The 22,135-nt window shown below is 40.2% G+C and overlaps 1 protein-coding gene across 8 annotated transcripts in view; it reads left to right on the top strand.

Annotated features, from left to right (window-relative positions):
- Window positions 1-22,135, top strand: part of gria4a (glutamate receptor, ionotropic, AMPA 4a) — a 74,377-nt gene that overhangs the window by 29,777 nt on the left and 22,465 nt on the right. For all 8 annotated transcript variants that reach the window (XM_089012939.1, XM_089012935.1, XM_089012934.1 and 5 more), the window contains exons 6-13: window positions 1,349-1,402; window positions 1,976-2,134; window positions 4,728-4,895; window positions 5,077-5,181; window positions 6,105-6,215; window positions 12,963-13,169; window positions 14,804-15,019; window positions 15,138-15,298. In XM_089012939.1, the coding sequence (XP_088869065.1) occupies window positions 1,349-1,402; window positions 1,976-2,134; window positions 4,728-4,895; window positions 5,077-5,181; window positions 6,105-6,215; window positions 12,963-13,169; window positions 14,804-15,019; window positions 15,138-15,298 (1,181 nt within the window). The remainder of the gene's footprint in view (window positions 1-1,348; window positions 1,403-1,975; window positions 2,135-4,727; window positions 4,896-5,076; window positions 5,182-6,104; window positions 6,216-12,962; window positions 13,170-14,803; window positions 15,020-15,137; window positions 15,299-22,135) is intronic.

Genomic DNA, 22,135 nt, shown 5'->3' with positions numbered 1-22,135 from the left:
TATCGATATATCCGACCCTGTTTGCATGTAATTTTCTCCATGCGTGCATAGAAATAGTATCGATATAACCGGGACTATCGATATATCCGATATCGATATAACGAGACTTTACTGTATATGTATTTGCGCTTAAACCAGTGTAATTGCCACCTCCACCTCTGTGTGCCCAGTGCCCGTCTCATCATGATGGGGCACAGGGCTTTCAGCTGCTCTGCCCCCCAAACTCTGGAACTTTCTTGCTCTCAATATCCGTAATATTGATTCTCTTCCCACCTTCAAATGCCATCTCAAAATCCACCCATTTAAAATCACATTCTCCGTGTAGTTTTATCTCTTGTTCTTATTTAGAATTTTATTTGTATTTTTGTCTCTGTTTTTTTGTTGTAAAGTGTCCTTGGGAGCTTTGAAACGTGCATATAAATGAGATTTATTATTATTATTATTATTATTATTATTATTATTATTATTATTATTATTATTATTATTATTATTATTATTATTATTGTTATAACTGCTCAACTACACATACTTTGTCCCAGACGTTATTTATTGATTTATTTATATTTATTCAATTGGAATCTGGTGAGTGAACAGACAGACGGCGATACACACAAACGCACGTTAGTGTTTACAACAAACACACACTTGTGCCATAATGGGCTCAACAGTGTCTGTGTTGGCTGGCATCCCTAGTCGGAGACGCTTTTATGTTTTTTTCATCAATGTGTGTGTGTGGGGGGGGTCAATGTGTGTGTGGGGGTGTGTGTAGTAGAAATACAGTACAGTACTTATACATTGTTAAAAAAATAAACAAATGAAACAAGCTTCATGTTATGATCGAATATTGTCCTCCATTCATTGTTCAGAGGATTGTATCCACAAAATTATATCTATATACAGTTTATTGCCAAATGGCAATAAACATAGCCAAAATGGAACTGTATAGTGCCACTTAGCAGTTTTTTTGACGACGATACTAGTGCAGCGTGTTCTACCGGAAACAAATTCCTTGTGTGTTCTACATACAGTAAAGTCTCGTTATATCGATATTCAAGGGAGTCCGAAAAAATATCGATATAACCGGGACTATCGATATATCCGACCCTGTTTGCATGTAATTTTCTCTGTGCGTGCATAGAAATAGTATCGATAAAACCGGGACTATCGATATATCCGATATCGATATAACGAGACTTTACTGTACTTGGCAATAAAGATGATTCTGATTCTGATTCTGATTATTGCAAGATTCAACAGCATCACTTTTTCAACCAATATCATTGTGCCTATTATTGCCAAACTAGTATTTCATCATTTTAATGTTGCATTTTGTCAATGTTTCTTTCAGGCAGTCACTGTGGGGAAACACATAAAAGGCTACCACTACATCATAGCAAACCTGGTAAGATACCTTTGGGATTTTGCTGGTATTATCCTTGCATTGTGTTTTGAAGTTGCCCGACATGGGCGGTGGTGGGGAATAACAAACAAAAAATAACAGATCAGACGATGTTGTGGTCAGAGTCTTATGATGTCAATATTAGTCCAGGAAGTTCCAGATGTAAAAATCAGATTTAGAAAAGTCTATTTAGCAATGCCTCATCTTTAATCTCTCAGTTACTTGAGCCTAGGCTGTGAAGGAGAGAGCTGGAAGATGAGGTCAAGTTAGAAAAAGCTTCTCGGTGCTTTGAGCAATTACTTTTCATCACTTCAGGATCAAGCTCACATGTGTGTCTACCTTGTACTCCACCTTTTCTCTCAATGAATCACTCGACATGACCACCCTTCAACAGAGAATTGGCCCGCACGAAATTTATCAAGTAACAGAAGCGACATCATATTCATTAGGGATAGATCGTTGTTGATAATCCGTGTAAATACGACAAGTATGATTATTTGGCATGAGATCTCTTATACTCTTGATAATAAGAATTGGAGCATAACAGTTTGTTGTTGCAATTTTGCCTTTTTCCAGGGGTTTAAAGACATTTCTCTGGAAAGGTTCATGCATGGTGGCGCCAATGTGACTGGTTTCCAGCTTGTGGACTTCAGCAAGCCTATCGTCATTAAACTGATGCAGCGTTGGAACAAACTAGATCAAAGGGAATATCCTGGATCGGAGAGCCCACCCAAGGTATTTGAGCCTTCTTACAATGAAATAAAGATTAAATGACAGTAGCCAAAAGCGCTTCTATCTACTTGAGTCACTTCCAAGTTGAGTGAACGCTGGCGCATGTGGCTGCTGCTGCTCACCCGCAGAAAAACATGTAACAGTGACTGTTAAGTGACTTTGAGAGTTTTGAAAGGCGAATAAAATATGAACAAAATAAAATAAACATGAAATGTATTATTATTATTATTATTATTATTATTATTGCCTTTTCCCATATTGATGACAAAATTATTTTTTTATGATTGGCATGTCATTCATTCAGCCAATCACTCGCGTTTATTGGTTTATCGCATTCTCACTTTCCAGGATGAATCCTTTTTATTCATTTTCCTCTCCAGTTTGCACAACATTTGGTTAATGGTGCGTTGTTATCTGTGTCTATGATAAATAAGAACAGTCTGTGTGTAGAAATGCCCAACAGCTCGCAAAATGACAAAATTGATCTACATCTAAAAGCAGTGGCGGGCCATGGATTTCATCGCTAGGCCTTCGGTAGTGCTACTCTGAATTAATCCAGACTGAAAAAAGTGTGGTGTGATTTACTATGAGTCCACTAGAGGATACCTTTGCCAGGAAATAACTGACCGATCTTTCTTAATGATGTCCATTTTTTTCTTGAAAAGTCAATCTTGAAAATGGATTTAATATAAATCTCCAACCAAACCAACAAATTAATTTATTATCCTCCCTCAGCCATTATGGGTTGACAAAGCTGCTAAAATCAAATGTATTTGCTTATGCAGCTCGCCACCGATACAGTGTGCTAGCTCTGGCCAGTATGCATTTGTCACTAGAGGCTGGTGATCAAAGTAGTTTTCACAAACTATGATTAGCTAGTCACTAGCCAATCATAGTTTGCAAAAACGATGACCAGCGCCTTCAAGAAGACCTTGGTACCCCTTTTGGGTTGCCAACTCGAAATCTGATTGCTTGATTGAGACATGATGCTTCAGGGCCCGCAAAACTGATTGTGAAGGCATCCAGGTAGATTTCTGACCCTGGTAGCAAATGAATGTTGAAATATGATTGGTTAAATACGAAAACACACATCTGGAAGCAGAGCAACAGGGCAAAAGTAATGAAAGGAAACTGAAAAACAAGTTGGAAATATTGAATAAGAATTCATGGACAAAATATAATTAACATCAGTCCGTGATTCAGATAATTTTAGGCCAGCAGAGAATGCTTTGCAGGCTTTGACAGTCCACCACCATCTACAAGTAGTTTTTAGATTCTATGCTTGTCTTATCAGCATAGTCATGTCGCCGAACCTGATGAGTTGGTTGCGCAACCTTCTGCTGTACTCTTGAAGGAATCCAAATAATCAAGGCATGTCAGTGCGGACAAATCTACCTGTTTAGGTGTGAAGCACATTTGCTGACTTTGTCATTTTGCTCGTCTCAATACTCCAATCACTCTGACGCCGGTCGTTGCTGCTGTGAAGTGAAGGCTACACGCTGTGCGGTTGAGTGCCTCCAACCGAGTGTCTGCATGAGGCCTGGCATGTGGTGCCGCAGCTGGATGAGTGTAATGATGTTCCCTGCTGAGGCATGAGTTCCTTTTAATGAAAGAAAAAAAACATCAATACTTTTCAAACAGATCACATATTGAACATCTCTGAATGTTAAATTCTTAGTAGAGTTTCAAGTCTTATTCCAACGCAAGTTAAACGACCGTTACTTCAGCAGGAAGTCGTTTACCCTGTCCAGTCACAAAGGATGTTTCATCATTGAAAGTTGGAGTGAAACGCCATGACAAGTTTACGATTGGAAAAATTCCCAAACAATCATTATGTTTGGACCTGTTATTTCTCGATTGTGTCAATAGTCAGTCTGATGAGTTGCACTTAAACACTTAGGGGAATGAAATAATTGATTGTTCATGAGTCAAAAAAATTGAAACATTTTGTTCCATTTTTTTACTTCTTTTTTGCACACGGTGGCTAACTCATTCACTGCCAGACATGTTTTTGTCATTGTCACTCAAATTCCACACAGGATATTGAGTTTTAGTACTACATAAAAATTCGATTTAGCGTAAGAAACCTTAGACTCCCTTCTTTCATTAGAAAAAAAAGTTACCGGTCATTCCTAAATTATATACGTCTGGGGTTATCAGATTGAAATGTGGGTGGCTGTCCAAAATACAACGGAATACATAGATATTGGTTGATCGAGCGCTTTAACAACAGCTGAAGCTGGAAAAAAACATTGGCAGAAGTCTGGCCAGCGCGTTATCGGCACACAAGCAAGAAAAATCCCAAACCAAAATGATTCTGGAATGTCGCTCTACATCATATTTTCAATTCCCGAATAAATTTGGAAATAGAACTGTATAGTGCCTCTGCAACTTTTTGATGATGATACTAGTGCAGCGTGTTCTATGGGAAACAAATTCCTTGTGTGTTGTACATACCTGACAATAAAGATGATTCTGATTCTGAAATGGCAATGAATGAGTTAAATGGTGCATGAACGGCATGTACTTTAGATATCTGTATTAGAGTTCTAATACAGGGATTTCCCGCTGTTTTTTTTCCCGCTTCTCTCTTCAGTATACGTCAACCTTAACTTATGATGGTGTTCTTGTGATGGCTGAAGCCTTTCGCACACTTCGTCGTCAGAAAATTGACATAAGTCGTCGGGGAAATGCTGGAGACTGCTTGGCCAATCCCGCTGCTCCTTGGAATCAAGGAATAGACATGGAGCGAGCACTCAAGCAGGTACTGATTTCAATTCAGTTTTTCATTGATTGAAAGTCGACAGTTGTTTTTTTTTTTCCTGCTTGTACTTGTTAAATTTAATTTCAAGAAGTGGATGATTAATTATGAGACATCCGTACAGACGTTCCATGGACCATTTAAAATATTTGTCTTTTGACTTAAATTGTTGTGATAAATCCAGGTGCGAATTCAGGGCCTGACTGGCAACATCCAATTTGATCATTTTGGTCGGAGAATCAACTATACAATGGATGTGTTTGAACTGAGGAGCAATGGACCACGCAAGGTAGGCATTTTGTGTGTGTGTGTTTGAATCAGTAACAAGATAAACATTTCAGAATGATGTTTTTTTTTCAGAGAGCACAGATTGATAGTGTACGATGCAATGTTGCTTTGATAGAAAGAGAAACAAAATAGCAAAGGCTGTCAGAAAGCTTGAAAAATGTTGTTTCCTTTGACTCATGTCACAATTCAAAAGCTGCCAAGCTGAAACCACAAGGTCACACTCAGCTAAAGGAGCCAACAACAAACATCAGGAACAGAAGAGAACATAGGCTGTGCCGACAAGTACAATTTGTGCGTCTGCGGTTGCTCCCCCGGGTGTCATGAGCCCTGACATTTAACACAATCTAAAAGTGGAACTTTATTCTGTAACTGTTATTGCGGTTCGTAGCTCTGAAAATTTCAACAAACCACACTGCAAATATTTGGGGCGATAAGGCCAAACAAATTTTTATTATTTAATTTTTATTATTTAGACTCTCATTTTTGATTGCCTTAAGACCTTAAAAAAATGAATAATAGTCAGGCAAGCAGTCGGAGAGAGACAGAAAAAAATATATAACAAAACCATTTAATGATAACCTTTGACAGGGGTAAAAAATAATCCATCATGATGAACTAAGAATCTTCTAATATTTTCTGATGCGGGGAAACACATTCTTACAACAAAGAGATCAAATTCCTTTGACAGTGTAGCGCAAGTTATTGAAAGTTTTGAGCTCATACTCAATATCGTCAGTTCCAGGGGGAAATTTGAAGCTGGGCTCATTCGGTTGGCTTTTACTTTTTTATTCTAGGTCGTGTTACTTGTTTTAAAAATATTTTCCCCTTGTCTTTACTGTGATTGTTTTTTTAATTTGAACTATAAAAGACACTAATTGAATTATATCTTTTTTGTCACTCTTCTGCTCCACATGTTTGGGTCAGATTGGTTACTGGAATGACATCGACAAACTTGTCTTGGTCCAGAATGAAAATTCCTTGTCCAATGAGAGCTCAGCGATGGAAAATCGGACAGTGATTGTGACAACTATCATGGTAATGTTTCAACTGCCTGCTTTCTTTTCTCTGCATAACTCTGGTGATATATACGAATTGGGCTGCTGTAGTATTTTTAGCGCTGAATTTTACCAAATTTGTATCACGTTTAATTTCCACCACATTACACAAAATACAATATAACGTATTTTCCACACTATAAGATACATTTAAAAGCCTTCAATTTTTTTGAAAAGCCATGCGCCTTATAATCCAATGCACTTTATATATGGATTTTTTTTAAAAATATGTCGTTCATTGAAGGTGCGCCTTATAATACAGTCCATCTTATATATTGAAAAGGTTTTAAAATGTCATTCATTGAAGGTGCACCCTAAATGCGGTGTGTCTTGTACATGGAAACCATTTTTAAATATCATTCATTGTAGGTGCACCTTGTAATCCTGTGCGCCTTATATATGGAAAAAGTTTTTAAATGTCATTCATTGAAGGTGAGTTTTATAATCCGGTACGCTTTATAGTCCAGAAAATATGGTACTTAAAAGCAATGGACTTTCTGTTTAGATGGCTGGATTTACACTGCAATTGTTTTTCTCTGAGAATGATCTACGTGCATCTGTGTTGCTATTGTTGTTTGTTAATGTGCCTGTTTGTGTAGTTTAGGCGGAATGGGTATTTATCAGCTAGCAGTGTGTTTGGATCATCCTTGCATTGACAGGCTATATCCACTGTATCTGATTTGTCCATTTGCACCACTGTCACATTGATGGGAACATAATGCATTTTTCCCTGACTATGGTCCATCAGAATTTGAACAACATAGTGTAAATTCAGCCTAATCGAGGGAGACCAGAGTGAATTTCCTGCAGCAAATTTCTTATTCACGCCTCAGAAAACTCTGAACAAGTTTTAGCAATCGTCTCAGAGCGTGGCCACAAAGGGAGTGACACTTGATTAGACTAATGGCTCATTAATAGGCAAATCTAAAACTGACCTCGGATCAGCGTTCGAATGTGACCTCGGTCTGGACTGGTCTAATGACTTTCACATGCCAGCCCACTGTCAATTAAATAAGCGTGGCACGGTGCCAATCAAGGAAAAGGGAGGGTTGAGCGTGTTTGTGGAAGTGATTTGATATCCTTCATTTGTGGATGATTTGTGGTAGGTCACCCACTTTTCCACTAAATGGCTTCTGTTCAATTTGGCAGACAAGGGCTCATTTCAGCGCATAGGAGCTATCGCCTGTATGACATATCTTAGAGCTGAGGCAGATTCCCCCACCAGTCCCGACAAAAATAAATAAATTAAATAAAAGCGGAAGGGATGGATGGATGGATAGAAATGTGCCTTTACAAGTTATTAGAATGACATGGCCCAAAATGCAATAACGTATTTTCATTATGAGCCGAATACTTTCATGAGCTTATTTGACTCATTCACTGCCACACGATGTGGAAAAATGTGTCCATTCCAGTGCCAGGGTTTTTGTCATTTTCACTCAAATTGCAGGACTCACAGAAAATTGAGTTTTAGGACTCCGTAAACATTCAATGAAGCGTAAGGAAACTTCGACTCTCTTCTTTCATCAGAAAAACAAGAGTTAATTCCTAAATTACATGGCTCTGGAGTTATCTGATCTTGAAATTAGGGTGGCTGTCCAAAAGACAATGCAATAGATACATATGGGTTCATATAAGGCTTTAACAATAGCTGAAGTTGGAACAAAGCACTAATATGGAAAAAACAGAAATGCTGCCCCTTTGTGGAAAGGGAAAAACTTTGCCGGAGGTCTGACCAGCGCTTTATCGGCACAAAGTAAGAAAAACCAAAACCCCAACAAATTCGGGAATGGCACTCCACATCAGGCTTTTTCAATTCCCGAATTCATTCGGGAATGGCAGTGAATGAGTTGTCAAGTGATAGATTGACAGTGGAAAACCCATGGAGGTACACACAGCTCTTAATATGGTTGCAAGAGACTATGTGTGTGCACCCACACATTTTTGTGGGAATTGTGAACTTTAAATCACTTGTCTCTGTCTTTTAAAATGTTGTTTGCGGTGGGGATGAGGGAGTGAGCGGGGGGGGGGGGGGTTTGGTGGCAGTGCATTACTGTACACGTCTTTTCGATGTGGCTTTCCATTTTCTCCCCAAACACGCCTGTCCTCTTCCTCTCCCATGAATGCATCTGCTCCACTGTTGGCTCCACCTTGGCTAACGTTAGCTCAGCCACCTCCTCCTCTTTGCAGCCTCTGATGAAGAAGAAGCCTCTCCTGCAACACTGAAGAAACAGCGTCTCAACCGAGTGCTGGCCTGGAGAAAGACATAAAGGGTGTCTCCAAAAACCTTTACACTCAAATGTGTATTTACTTTTGATTGCTGTGTTTTCATTGGCATGTGTGTGGCCAATTGATCTTTGTGCAACATGTTACATATCCATATCCAAAATATAGCAATGTGGAGCATAATGAATGATACAACTGTCTTCCGTGGGAAAAACTGGTCTACAAAATTGTTGTATATACTGTACCGTATTTTCCGGTGTAGAAGGTGCATCGGAGTATCAGGCGTATGCCCAATGAATCGTGTATTTGCAAACGTTTTTCCATTTATAAGGCCCACATGACTATAAGGTGCGCCTTCAATGAACAAAAAAGGTTTTCCAAATATAATATATAAATACATGTATACAAACGTTTTCCAAATATTAGGCACACCGCATGATAAGGTGCTGCAGTAGAGGCTGGGGTTACGCACTACTTCTTCTACACGGGGGGTAATGGAGTCGGTGGCTGCTGACAGTCGTTGCAAGACCTGTTGTGACTCAATATGACTTCACATACAGTAAAGGCACACTGGCGTATAAGGCACAGATTCATTATTTGAAGAAAGTGAAGGGTTTTGGGTGCACCTTATACACCGGAAAATACAGTATATATATATTTGTTTTTATGCAAAACAATGGTGATGTAGTGAGAGCAAATGTGGGGGATGTAAATTAGAATTTCAGTTCTGCGATTGTTCATATTCAATCTGCATCATTTGTGTTTTCTGCGGTGCAGAGAGACATCGGCCCTCCTACACACTTCTCTCACTACGGAAATACAAACTCCTCATTGAACGCAACCGTTATTAATGCTAACAAGTGCTACTTTTATTGTGCTTTTTGTCATTTTATCCAGACACGTACTTTGTTTACAGCTTTGCGGCTGAGCCTGCTTTAAGGTACTCGAGGTTCATGTGACGACATGGTGACTGGAAAGGAACAATAACAGCAAATAATGTTTAACGAGGGCAGAACAGGTTGTGGGGTTCGAATTTCAGCTCTGTGTCGTATTTGCATTTCCTCCAAGTGCTTGCCATGCTACTTCTCAAACGACTGGAGCATATATACACAGTCATAATCTGTAGAGCGTCATTCCATTGTATAACATCAACCTAAACCATCGTACCGCCATATACGCATTCATCCAGCAACTTTTGTCATTTTTCTTTCTCTGTGAAAAGGATCATGCCAACTTAGCCCTATTGCATAGAATTGCTGTTGACTTGACAAACCGACACAAAGACGAAGGAACTAAATGTATGTCAAGATAGCTCAGACACAAACATGCCGACTCACTTGGACAATACATGAGTGCGCAATTATTTCTTTTGACTAATTGAGGCACCCTGTTGTCCTTCTGACACACTGAAAGTGGGCTGTGACCACCTGGCTCGGCCTCTTAGGCTGACACATATTTTATGCCTCGGCCGCCGGTTATTCATTTAGCCACATTCTAGCGTATTCGAATGCAGAACTGATTGTTTTAATGTGAGTGGAATTTTCAATGTCCGGCTGTTTGCTTGATGGAGTAAAATTGGCCCTAAGAGCAAGTCATAGTGGCCTTTTTGGCATGTTTCAGAAACCTTTCATGCCTTATCAGTCCCAAACATTTGCTCCTATAAAGTATTCTTTCAACCCAACAAGTTTTTGTACTTCATAGCCGTTTGGATCTTTTGTTGTCAATTGCTCCCTTCTCTCATTTTGTACCTTTCTGCACGCGTTTATATTTTCAACTTTTCCATGTTTAGGTCTGACTTTACTTCGCATTTTGCTTTCATTCTTGTTGAAGTTTAAGTGTTTCCAAACTTTTAGCATTTTTTGTCTTTCTTTGTATTGCTTACTGGCCAATATAAAAGTAGTCCCGCAGATTCACTTTGTGTGTGTCTGCAACAAATGTTGGTGTAGTAAACATGTACGCTGTGAGCCAGGCGGTTTTTGAGGTTCACTTTGTATAGTTAGCTGATTTTTTTTTACCCCTCCCAACCCCAATACAGGTAAATAAATAGTCAACATGAATTGAAATCACGTTAGCGAACAGCCAGCACATCACTTTTTCATCTTCAGATTCACATTGCTGATTTTGCATTTATTTGTCCCCATCGCCACATTTTTTTTGACTCATTCCTTGCTTTGGGACAACACAAACAAGCATGATAATATTGTCCCCAAATAACAAAGTCGTGCACACACACACACACACACACACACACACACACACGCACACACACACACACACACACACACACACACACACACACACACACACACACACACACACACACGCACACGCACACGCACACAGATGCACAAGTGCGCAGGCACACAAACGACCTTCTCAGTGAGACAAAGGCATGTGATACAAACTAATAAAAAAAAGGCAGTGAACAAGATTCATGCATATGTTTGACTGCTTGTGTATGTGTGTGCGCGCACGCGTGTGTGTGTGTGTGTTCCTTCATATTATCTCCACAGAGTGGGCTTATCACATTTTCACCACTTAACCTTCTAACATGATGAACTTGAGGGCAATTTGAAGAGGAGACAAGGGGAATGATGAAGTTCTTCTTGTTGGCACAGATAAAGTAAACGATTGATTTCATCGATGAAGAGAATGACCGTAATTACGGCAAACTCTGGGTAATGCAGTGGCATTGATTGTGTATCCATAGAAATATTGATTATTATTGAAATATGCTGTCTTCCATGCAAATTATTGCAAGTGAAATTAGTCTGTTTTACTGTTCTTTGTGTGCACACCTGATATAGATACACAACCTGCTTCAGGATCATCATGTTCCTTTTAACTTTGTTAAAACTTCTGAGTCAAACAATTGCAAATGATGTGATGGCAGTTCATTTGAAGTAAACAGCAAATGAGATAAAATTGCGAATGACTACAAGATGCTGTCAAGCTCTCATTTGGGGGATATTCGAAGTCAGTGAGCATCTAAGAAGGCTGTGTTGATCTATTAGAGGGTGCACGCCTGATGTTCATTAATTTTATGATTCATGTTGAGTCGATGGAATGAGCACCCAGAGACCTGCTAATGTTATGTTTCGACTGATGTCATTGGAGATCTTTTTTTTGTGTGCGTTCCGACACAACGGGGCAATATATTAATGTGACGGTTATATTAAAGCACATTAAAGTGGAAAATGGAATATCGTAATGAAACTAAGAAAACAATGACATGTATTATTATTATTAAAACAATGTGCTTATTTTTGGTGGAGAGAACTTTCATAATGTTTTAAAGGCATTGGAAATGGTTTCATTAGACCAGATTAATTGTTTTTCCAGTGACTACGAAGTACAGACATTAGTTCAATTTCTCAATTTCTGAACATTGCGGATGGCGCATTCAACATATTAAGTGTGCGATTCGAGGTTCCATTGTATCTAAAAAACAATTGTGCTTTCATAGAGCCTCCATCTTCCATCCTACTCATTGCAATGCTATTTCAAGTAATTCCTTTGCACATTTCCATTGCACTGCTCATTTGAACATTTCAAGGCTGAAATTCGCCATTTTCTACCACACCAAAAAAGCCGACTTGATTCATTGGAGGACATTTTTTTTGTTTGATTAAAAGAGCCCAATATCATTTTAATAGGCTTGGTGCAGTTGGATTACCAGGGGCAACAGCCTCGGGAATAATACAATAATTCACAACTTCCATCAATCTACGCAGGTGTGTGTGTGTATGTGCACGTGAGTGTGCATGTGCCTGTGCATGTGCCTGTGTCTGATTTGGAATTCTAAACACGCAACCGCCAAACCCTCAAAATCACGCTTTGCTTTCATCTAGCAAACTGTATGCTCAAAAAGTCATTTTGCCTTTTAAAAACGCGCCTTCAAAGCAGCAGCCTCGTCCGTATTTCCCTTTTGTTGAACATCTCTCCCCTTTGCATCGCAACACTGCAGCACTGAGGCAGGTTCACGCCCCAACGGAGGCACGCCAAGGCTGATAAAGATAAGACAGCGCACGAGCAGTCTGAATACTTCACATATAAGGCATCCAGAAAGATGTGAAAAGAACTGTAGTAATCGTTTATCCTCGGTTTTATCATATAGTTGACACTTCAGCGGTGTTTTCTCAAAAGAAAAAATGTATGTCACTGTCCATTTTTCTTTTTGCCTCTTCTGCCGTTATCCCTTGTGAGTGATTGTAAAAAAAGTATGTTAGAAATCAAACTTTTAGATTAAATATCATGTTGTGAAGATGGACAATATTCACTAGTTATATAAATAAATAGAAATACCTGTATTAAGATCTGCTTGGAGAAATTAAGTCAATATTGTTGTTGTTGTTGTTTATTAATATGGAAATAAACATGCCTGACACCACTCTGTTTGTATTCTCATCTTTTTTCATTTTTAGCATTTTTTTCCCTTTTTCCTGTACATCAATCAACAACCTCCAAACGGTGTATTTGTTGCCTTGTGCCGCTTTCATAGGAGGGCCCCTACGTGATGCTGAAAAAGAATTGGGAGCTATATGAAGGCAATGACCAATATGAGGGCTACTGTGTGGATCTAGCCTCGGAGATTGCCAAACACATTGGAATCAAATACAAGATCTCCATTGTACCTGATGGGAAATACGGAGCCAGAGATCCAGAGACTAAGATATGGAACGGGATGGTGGGCGAGCTTGTTTATGGGGTAAGTGTGGATGGATAATATGAGAATAATATAGCACCATGGAAAAGCCTTGGGCAATCATTTGCCATCATTTTGGTTAGGTAGCTAAACATGACTGACAAATTATTTGAGTTTTTATGCTAATCCATACCCACATGTCCACTTTTGTGTCAAGGTGAAAAAAGCAGGCGAGGGAGGAGTACGGTGTAATTGACACTCTGTATTAAATAAAGTCAGCAGGAACAAACTCTCAAACAACAAAGTTAATCAGAATGAAAAGGTCCAAAGTAGCAAACAAAACCATGACTAACTCATAAGACAAAACAAACCTGACAGTGTGAAACAAATAATGTCCTGACACTGAATGTTCATGCAGGGAGTCCTTTTAACTGCCACTGATTAAAATGACCAACACCTGTGCAGCTAACCCGGTCCAGCCTCCCGGCGTGGAGTTTGCATGTTCTCCCCGGACGCGCGTGGGTTTTCTCCGCGTACTCCGGTTTCGTCCCACATTCCAAAAACATGCATGGCAGGCTGATTGAACACTCCAGATTGTCCTGAGGTGTGAGTGTGAGCGCGGATGGTTGTTTGTCTCTGTGTGGCCTGCGATTGGCTGGCAACCAATTCAGGGTGTCCCCCGCCCAATGCCCGAAGATGGCTGGAATTGGCTCCAGCACCCTCCGCGAATCTAATGAATACGAAGCGGTACGGAAAATGGATGGATGGACCTGTGCAGCTAAAAGTGGGGCCCTACAGTGCCACCCGTTGGTCGCGAACCGAAACATGACACTTTGGTGTCTTGTGATGACAATATTCAAACTACTGATTATGCTATACAACCACAGATACAGGAAAAAGAAATGGGACAAGATAAAACTTGATCATCTTCACAAAGTCAGCACAGAACAAACTGCAGTTCCACTTGGACAATCACGTATCCTGCCAGAGCGGCCCCACTTTATGGCCCAGACATTCTGCGACAGTGACAAACTTATCAGAAGCAGTGCATGCATGTTTCCTGCAGCCAAGCTTGGCCTTGAACAGTCCAAGAAGTGCGGGAGAATTTAGCTCGGGGACCATTTATGCGGTCGACACCATGCATGTTGTGAGAGACTTGGAAGAGAATGTCAGTCGTCACTTGGAGAGCGTGTGCAAGCAGAGATTGTCATAGAGGGCCCACACAATTCCTGATGGAAGTTGAGGAAACAGCACGTTGACTAATCAGGTTTGATTTGTGCTGAGTGTTCTGCATGCTCCCGGATAAGGCATTCAATGGGAAATGCATTTAAAAGGTCTATCTTCTCACGCACACTTTTGAATCTTTTTGTTTTTGTGTGTGTCTGAATTGTTCCTGCCTGTTTGTGCTCTCTCACGTCCTGTCTACTGTGCGCATATCACAACCAGGTTACTGGAATCAATCTTCAATGTACTGTAGCTTGCTCCCCCTCTATGCACTCATTCAGCTCTTGATTTTCTCCCGCCTCAAATTCTACCTAACTCACAACGCGCTTCGCCCAATCAATTGTCTTTGCTCTTGACACGACACCACGCTGTGAGGCTCCACCTTTTGCATAAATGGAGACGACAGATAATAGTCACAAGCTTGTAAATCGATTGAAACACCAAAAAAATCCAATCCCTTCTTTTCTTTGCAGAAAGCGGAAATTGCAGTGGCCCCACTTACCATCACTTTGGTTCGAGAAGAAGTGATTGACTTCTCAAAGCCGTTCATGTCTCTGGGAATCTCCATCATGATTAAGAAGCCTCAGAAGTCCAAACCAGGTGTTTTCTCTTTCCTGGACCCGTTGGCATACGAAATTTGGATGTGCATCGTGTTTGCGTACATTGGAGTCAGCGTGGTGCTGTTTTTGGTGAGTGTCAGGGTTGGGGAAGTCATGTTTGATTGTCTGGGTGTCACAGTAAATGGATATGTTCTTTATTTCTCTCCGCCATTGATACCAAAGACAATGTTTTCTTGCGTTGTCTCAGGTGAGTCGTTTTAGTCCATACGAATGGCATGCTGAGGAACCAGAGGAGGGCACTACAGAGCCGGGCCCCAACGACCAACCTCCGAATGAGTTTGGCATCTTTAACTCGCTCTGGTTTTCACTGGGGGCCTTCATGCAACAAGGCTGTGACATCTCACCGCGGTGAGTGAAGAAAATGCGGAATGTGACCCTGAGTGTGTGGGGGTGGGGGTGCGTCAGTGTGTGTATAATCATGCACACTCATGTACTGCCACCAATCAAATATATTGCTCATTCGCATATGTAATTAATTTAGGAGCTTTATACTGCAGATTTTGGATTTGTCGTTGCTTTTTCGGTTCTTGTTGGACAAGTGCAAGTGTAAACATCAAACTTCAATCATCAAAAAAACAATTGCCTTCAAAAGAAAACTTTTTAAACTGTAGCATCACCAGACACGGGCAATAATACTCAAAACTGCACCAAATAGTCCCAGGCAGTCAGTCATCCAGGCAGAGCAGTTATAGGATGTGATCTCAGGTAGAGTAATACAGACTGTTTACACTTTGCACATTTTAGCACTGACCTGAAGTCCGACCCAGTGACATGGTGTGAATCTGGTCAAATCAAATATACACACACATACCAACACTATAAAAGTGAAACATGGAAGTCTAAAAAGGAAACATGGGCATATTGTCCCTCGTCCTCATCTATATGGCTGAGCAAGGGTGGGAGATTTCACAGTTTGCTAGGTGTCCGTAAATGTTTAATGACCTGCCGAAGAGGCAGAGTCCGGCTGTATTTTTAGAATATTTATATGAAAATGGCATTCTATTATTGATAACCTGAGAATGCAGTTTATTGAAATATTCATGGACATCATAGACCTTTAGAGAGCAAATCGGAGAAAAGAAGGAGGAGCAGGGCAAGGTTGAGGAGGATGGCTCATATGTCCTAAGAGTGAGAGAGAGACAGGTTAAATGTCTGTTCATCCTTCAAAGGAAGTAAAATATAGCTGATTTTATCAAATGCATTTTTTTTCAATAATTACTCTTCATTTTACGAACAGATACAAAATCCTATCCATGTAACAGGTGTTAAATAGAACAATAGGAGACTTGCTTGCTATGTCTGGAAGTTTTTACACGTTGCACAAAAGGCAGCGAGCGGCAGGCTATGCCTTATGTATTGGATGAATGGTGCACTTAACTGTTTAACCTTATGTAACCTTTTCATCGATGAACCACTCCTGTACGACTGAGAGCTTACACAGACGTATTTTCCAGACCGCTTAATACTCATTAGGGTTGCGGAGTGTGCTGGGGTCTATCCTAACTGTCTTTTGGGACGAGGCGGGGCACACCCTGAATTGGTTGCCAGCTAATCGCAGGGCACATAGAGACAAACAACCAACCGCACTCATACCGAGGAACCATTTTGTGGTCAATCAGCCTGCCATGCATGTTTTTGAAATGTGGGAGGAATCAGGAGAACTCGCAGAAAACCCACACGGACTCGGGTAGAACATGCAAAGTACACACAGGGAGGCCGGACCATGTCTTAAACTCACGACCTCTGCACTGTGAAGCCAATGTGCTAACCATTCGACTACCGGGCAGCTTTAAATAAATTAAGTAAGTTATATGGGTTTGGAGTAATATGAGGTGCAACTTGGGGCACTTTACAAAAGGCAAATTCTGCCCCCTCGTGGGAGGGAAAAACATTGCCAGAGGTCTGACCAGCTCAGCGTTTTAATCATTCCATATGGTAACAATTGGATTGGATTGGATTTGCCTTTATTAGTCTCGCAGTGGAGAAATTTACATTTCACAGCAGCAAAGTTATGAAATGAATGATAGTAGAAAAACAAAATACAGGAGCTGCTGTGATGGAGAATAATAATTTATCATGTTTAAAAGTGCCGTGCTTTGCTGACCAACTAAACAATGGGCCTACAGTCAAAGCGCAGATGGCCACAGTAAATCTGAGTGAAACAGACACGGCAAGGTGAACTGTCGTCTCCATCAAGATTCTAGAACAGGGGTGGGCAAACTTTTTGACTCGCGGGCCGCATTGGCTTCTAAAATTTGACAGAGGGGCCGGGCCAGGAGCATTTAGAGGGAGTGTTTGGGCCGGAAATACTAAGCCTAAAGCATTAAAGGACAACCGACGCCTCCCGACAAGTTATGTCCATAATTTATAAAATCACTTCAAATGACTTTGACTGAGCGTATTTTTCCACAGCATATAGCTATAGTTTACGTTCTAAGACTTGCGCTGAATATTCACTAAGTCTTGTTTTCGAGTTGATGACGATCCCCATGTGACATCACGTTTGGACCGCCCCTGACCGAGAAAGCGACACACAATGCATTTTGGGTACTTTGTTTGGTCTGAAAACTTCGTGTTGATGGCGAAATTAGAAGGAAAACACATAAATAACGCCATGGTGAATCGTTGTGTGTTGCACCAAGACAACTATTTGATATTCGCTGACACAAATTCCCAGCTGACAAATCAGCCCATTTCCAACGGAGCTTGGGCGCAATCTTCTGCATTTTCTGGGTGCTACATTGCTGTCATTGGCGGCTCGAATTGATATGGGAGGACTCCTTGAATCAATTGCAAACATTTATGCTTTCCTCTTCAGAACTATTTGAATCATATTCATAACTGAATGAGTAACAAGAAAACAACTTCTCCGAATCTGAAGCCATTGTTTTGATTCTCGAGCAAGGCATGATGTCATGGCGTGACGTCACGAACAAAGGGGTGGGACCTTCTGAAACTGGCCATTTCCAGATTCATTTTGAAGTCATTTTTATTGGTGTTTTTCATTTAACTAAAAATATCAGCCTGCCTGTTTTGGGTATAATAGACGCTATAAAACGTTTTTATAATGTCAGTGGGAAACACGAAAAAAATGGTGCCGGTTGTCCTTTAAATGTAGTGTGTACAAACCTCATAGCACAGTAAGAACCCAATTTATTAACTGTCTTTCAAATGTGAAAAATATCCCTGATCAGTTAATAAATTTGTCTCAAGGAATATGGCGTTTACATACTATTTCGCAGATACGTACTTGGAGGAGGAAATGGAAATAGATTAAAATAATATATGCACTGTGATTCATCAAGATTGCGTCTGTTTTTAATAAGTTTTCATTGAAGGGGCAAAGTTAAAGAAATCAACATTTATTGAAAAATGGAATCACTTTCAACATTCAAAACATATTATTCCACAACGAAATATTCAAGCTCAATAATACCTACTTGTGTTAAATTCCGTCAAATCATAGATGGTTTGTCCTGACCGCGCGCTCAACAAACTCCTCACTGACGCCCTCGCCTTCACGCGCAAACAATACACGTGTACCGTCGCCGAGCACACAGACATAGGCAACCTGCAGTGAAATTTGCATACTCGGCACGGCAGCCAATCAGAAGCCTGCTTCTTTCTTCCGGACTTTCGCAAGCGTTATAAAGTCGTCCAATTGCATATAATTTTCCAAAATAGATGCACAGAACCTCAGCCCAGAAGAAAGATTCAAAAGAAGCTAACAACATATGTGACGCTACAAAACGTAAATTTACATTAAACCGTGACTGTAAAGTGTTCGTGAGACTCATGAAAGGGGCTGAGTGGCTCGTAGGAAGCAATCCAAACGTTGATTTGTGCACCACAATGACAATCGACTACTGCAGCAAAATCTAGCCATTCACATTTACCGTAAATTAAGCAAGGTAGCATTTGTATTAGGTACATTCTTGATTTAAAAGAAAACGTTATACTTTGTGACAATGTTTTTAATGTGATTAGTTGTCTCATTGTGCTTCAGGTTGTGAAAGATGGGGCAGGCAACTTTTCAGTTATCTGCTCTGTTGTCCGCTAACTTTTTGTCATGAGTTTCAGACGCTGTTTTTACTATAATTTGGGCAGGTTCGGCGGGCCGGATTAAAAAGCCTAACGGGCCGTATGTGGCCCGCGGGCCGTAGTTTGCCCATACCTGTTCTAGAAGGACCGGCCTTGCACAGAATTTAGGGCTTGAGATACTCCTTTTCCACCAAAGTTATTTACGGCTTAAACATCCTGCACAAGCGCCAGATTACAAATTTATCAGTTTTTGGAAAAGACAACCAATTAAAATGTCTTATGTTTTACTGCTTGCAGCTGTTGGTGCTCAGAACGCCCAGAGGCGTGGCATTATAATCAAGAAAACTGTGTTTTACTAATATATCACTGTAATTTGCATATACTCTCAATAAATAGCTTGGCAGAGGGGCGCACAATTCAGACGTATGTCATCTGATGACTGCGTCTCCTGCTGGCAGTGGGGACAATCTTTCTGGTTCTGAGTCTCTGTCCACGGTGTCTGTCTGTCATATCTCTGACATGCTGGAAAGTACGTACGTGGCATCGTACGTGGCATGCTGAAGTCATGAGACTGTTGAGTGTTCATCTCTGACACTTTTCATTTGGATTGTCATGAGGAAGCCAATCATAGATTTAAACACATATTGAGGGGGCAAAATGTTGCAAACTTTTTCAGCTTGACTTTGCGATGACCCATCTAGCCTTCTCTTTTACTCACCAGCTCACTGTTGTTCATTGTCTCCCATTCCTCTCTCACCAACAGCTGTCTTCTCCCCATCCATGCCACTTTGTGCAAATAACAGGTCGATTCCAATAACAATGTTAAAAACAAAAAAACAAAAACAATAAATATATGTGCTATCTGCAGCGTCATTCTCGCTCCAATGAAGAGTACCTGACAACATGGCGTGCATGTCATACCACAGCCACACATGAATGGCACCACGGTCCACGTCCCCGCAAAAAAACTCTCCATGCTCTTAGCTGGAGTGTGCGTGTGTCTGTGTATGCAGCTGTCCTTGCGATAATGCGATACTTAACATGGCATTGGTGTTCATCATCGAAATTGCCCAGCCCTGTCACCTCCAATACTGCCCGATTACTTTAAAAACCAGGATTACTGTGGTTATAAATGCTTGATCATAATCATACAGCGAGAAGTCTGTCACGGATGCATTGTTAAAACATTTTCCATCACCCTGTATCATCCATCAGATGTGGTTTTAGGAGGGACAAAATTAAGAATCGCAGTAAAACAATAAAACATTCATTCAAAAGGTTTTCAGATTTAGAAAAAAATATATATTTGTGGTCAGAGATGCACAGCTGGGCAAGTCATGTGGTTAATAGATTCAGTTGAGTTTTTTAGGGATATTTGTAGTTTCAAATTAACATGCACTGGCATTCAGCACTGGCACTGGCATTCAGCACAAAAATAACACACTGAAAAGTTATACTGTACTTCTATTATTTTGCAGAAGTTGATGCAAGATTAAAAAAAAATGTTTCAAATCTGCTTTGGTATCAGGAGAAAAAAAACGCAAACCCCAGAAGTGGGGATCAAAACCAAAAAGCAAAACTTGTTTTGAACAATGTAACGTCATTTGCTTTTCTTTAAAATAATAAATCAATGGGATTTTTCTGATGCGTGTTTTTTTAAGGCTGCTCCCTGACTCGAATAGGGTTGGTCAATTAAAAATTAATAGAGGTTTAGTTCAAGAGAATTTTTCAAGCTGAGCTCCAGAGCATCGTGTGAAAATTGTATCAGCATCGACTGTTATTACACAGTTATTACACGGCATTACCGATTGTGGAACAAAACAAAAAGACGTTATATATATTATGACATTATTTTGAGTTGATTTTCACACTAGAAGGACGAATACCTATTAAAATACATACTTTAACTCATTCACTGCTTTTCACAAATTGAAAATATAACGGAGAGCGCCATTCCCGAATTTGTTCGGTTTTTTTCTTGTTTGGGTGCCGATAAAGTGCTGGCCGTGGCCTCTGGCATTGTGTGTTTTCTTTTCCAACAAGGGGACAGCATTTCACATGTTAGTGCTTTGTTCCAGCTTCAGCTGTTGTTAAAGCGCTATATAAACCAATACGTGTGTATTGCATTGTATTTTGGACAACCACCCTCATTTCAAGATCATATGATTCCAGACCCATATAATTTAGGATTTAACTCTTAATTTCTGATGAAAGAAGAGAGTCTAAAGTTTCTTACGCTGCATTGAATGTTTATGTAGTCCTAAAACTCAATATTCTGTGGGTCCTGGAATTCGAGTGACAATGACAAATACCCTGGCCCTGGAGAGGACACATTTTTGCTCATCTAGCAGTGAATGACTTAATATGAGCATTTTTTTTTTCATTCGACATGTGCCACTGTCATTAGGATATTAGCATCTGAACTAATATGGCAAACTTCCTTCATCCCTTTGTCTCACTCCTCGTTGTCACGTATGAGGTGTTAAAATGCAATTTGTCTGTCAACTCCAATCGTTGACAGATAGCTGACAAGTACAACTACAACAAATCCCCTCCCAAAATTGCAACAGTTATTTTGAAGCATTTTTCAAAGTAATGCAATAATCTGGATCTTGGTTTGTCTAAAAAGACAGCTGGTGTCTTGGGTATTGACAATTTCAGGGTTACCAAGTTTATTTAAAATTAGATTTCGTTAAATCTGACTTTGGAAAACTGACGTTGACTGCCCACTTGATTTTATGGTTGCTATACAACAGGAGCAGTGCAACAACTGTGGGTGCTGGACTGTATGTGACGAACTTCCTGTTAAGGAGGGCAGATGGACTGTCTTTGGCTGCACGAGTTGATCACAATAACTGATTCAACCGTTGCTTCACAGATTAGTCAGATTTAAAAAGTGGCCATTTACATCCCCGTATTTCAAACCAGCAAAAAAGTTCAAATATATTTGGTGGAAAATACAAACACAAATTTATTAGCATTCCGTGCTTTGTTTGTTTTGTAAGATCAGGTATCAGAAAGCCTTTTATAGTGCCACGATGGGGAAATTTGCAAAATGAGTGAAAAGCGACTAAATGTTGCCCATTGTTTTCCAATTAATGGCACCAGAGCATCCAGTGTCGAGCACATACAGGTACAAGCACG

Source organism: Hippocampus bargibanti, linkage group LG14 (genome assembly GCF_051943395.1).
Source record: "Hippocampus bargibanti isolate YZ-2025 linkage group LG14, ASM5194339v1, whole genome shotgun sequence".
NCBI classification, from domain to species: Eukaryota; Metazoa; Chordata; class Actinopteri; order Syngnathiformes; family Syngnathidae; genus Hippocampus; species Hippocampus bargibanti.
The sequence above is the reverse complement of the archived record's forward strand: the minus strand, read 5'-3'. Positions and strand labels throughout refer to the sequence as shown.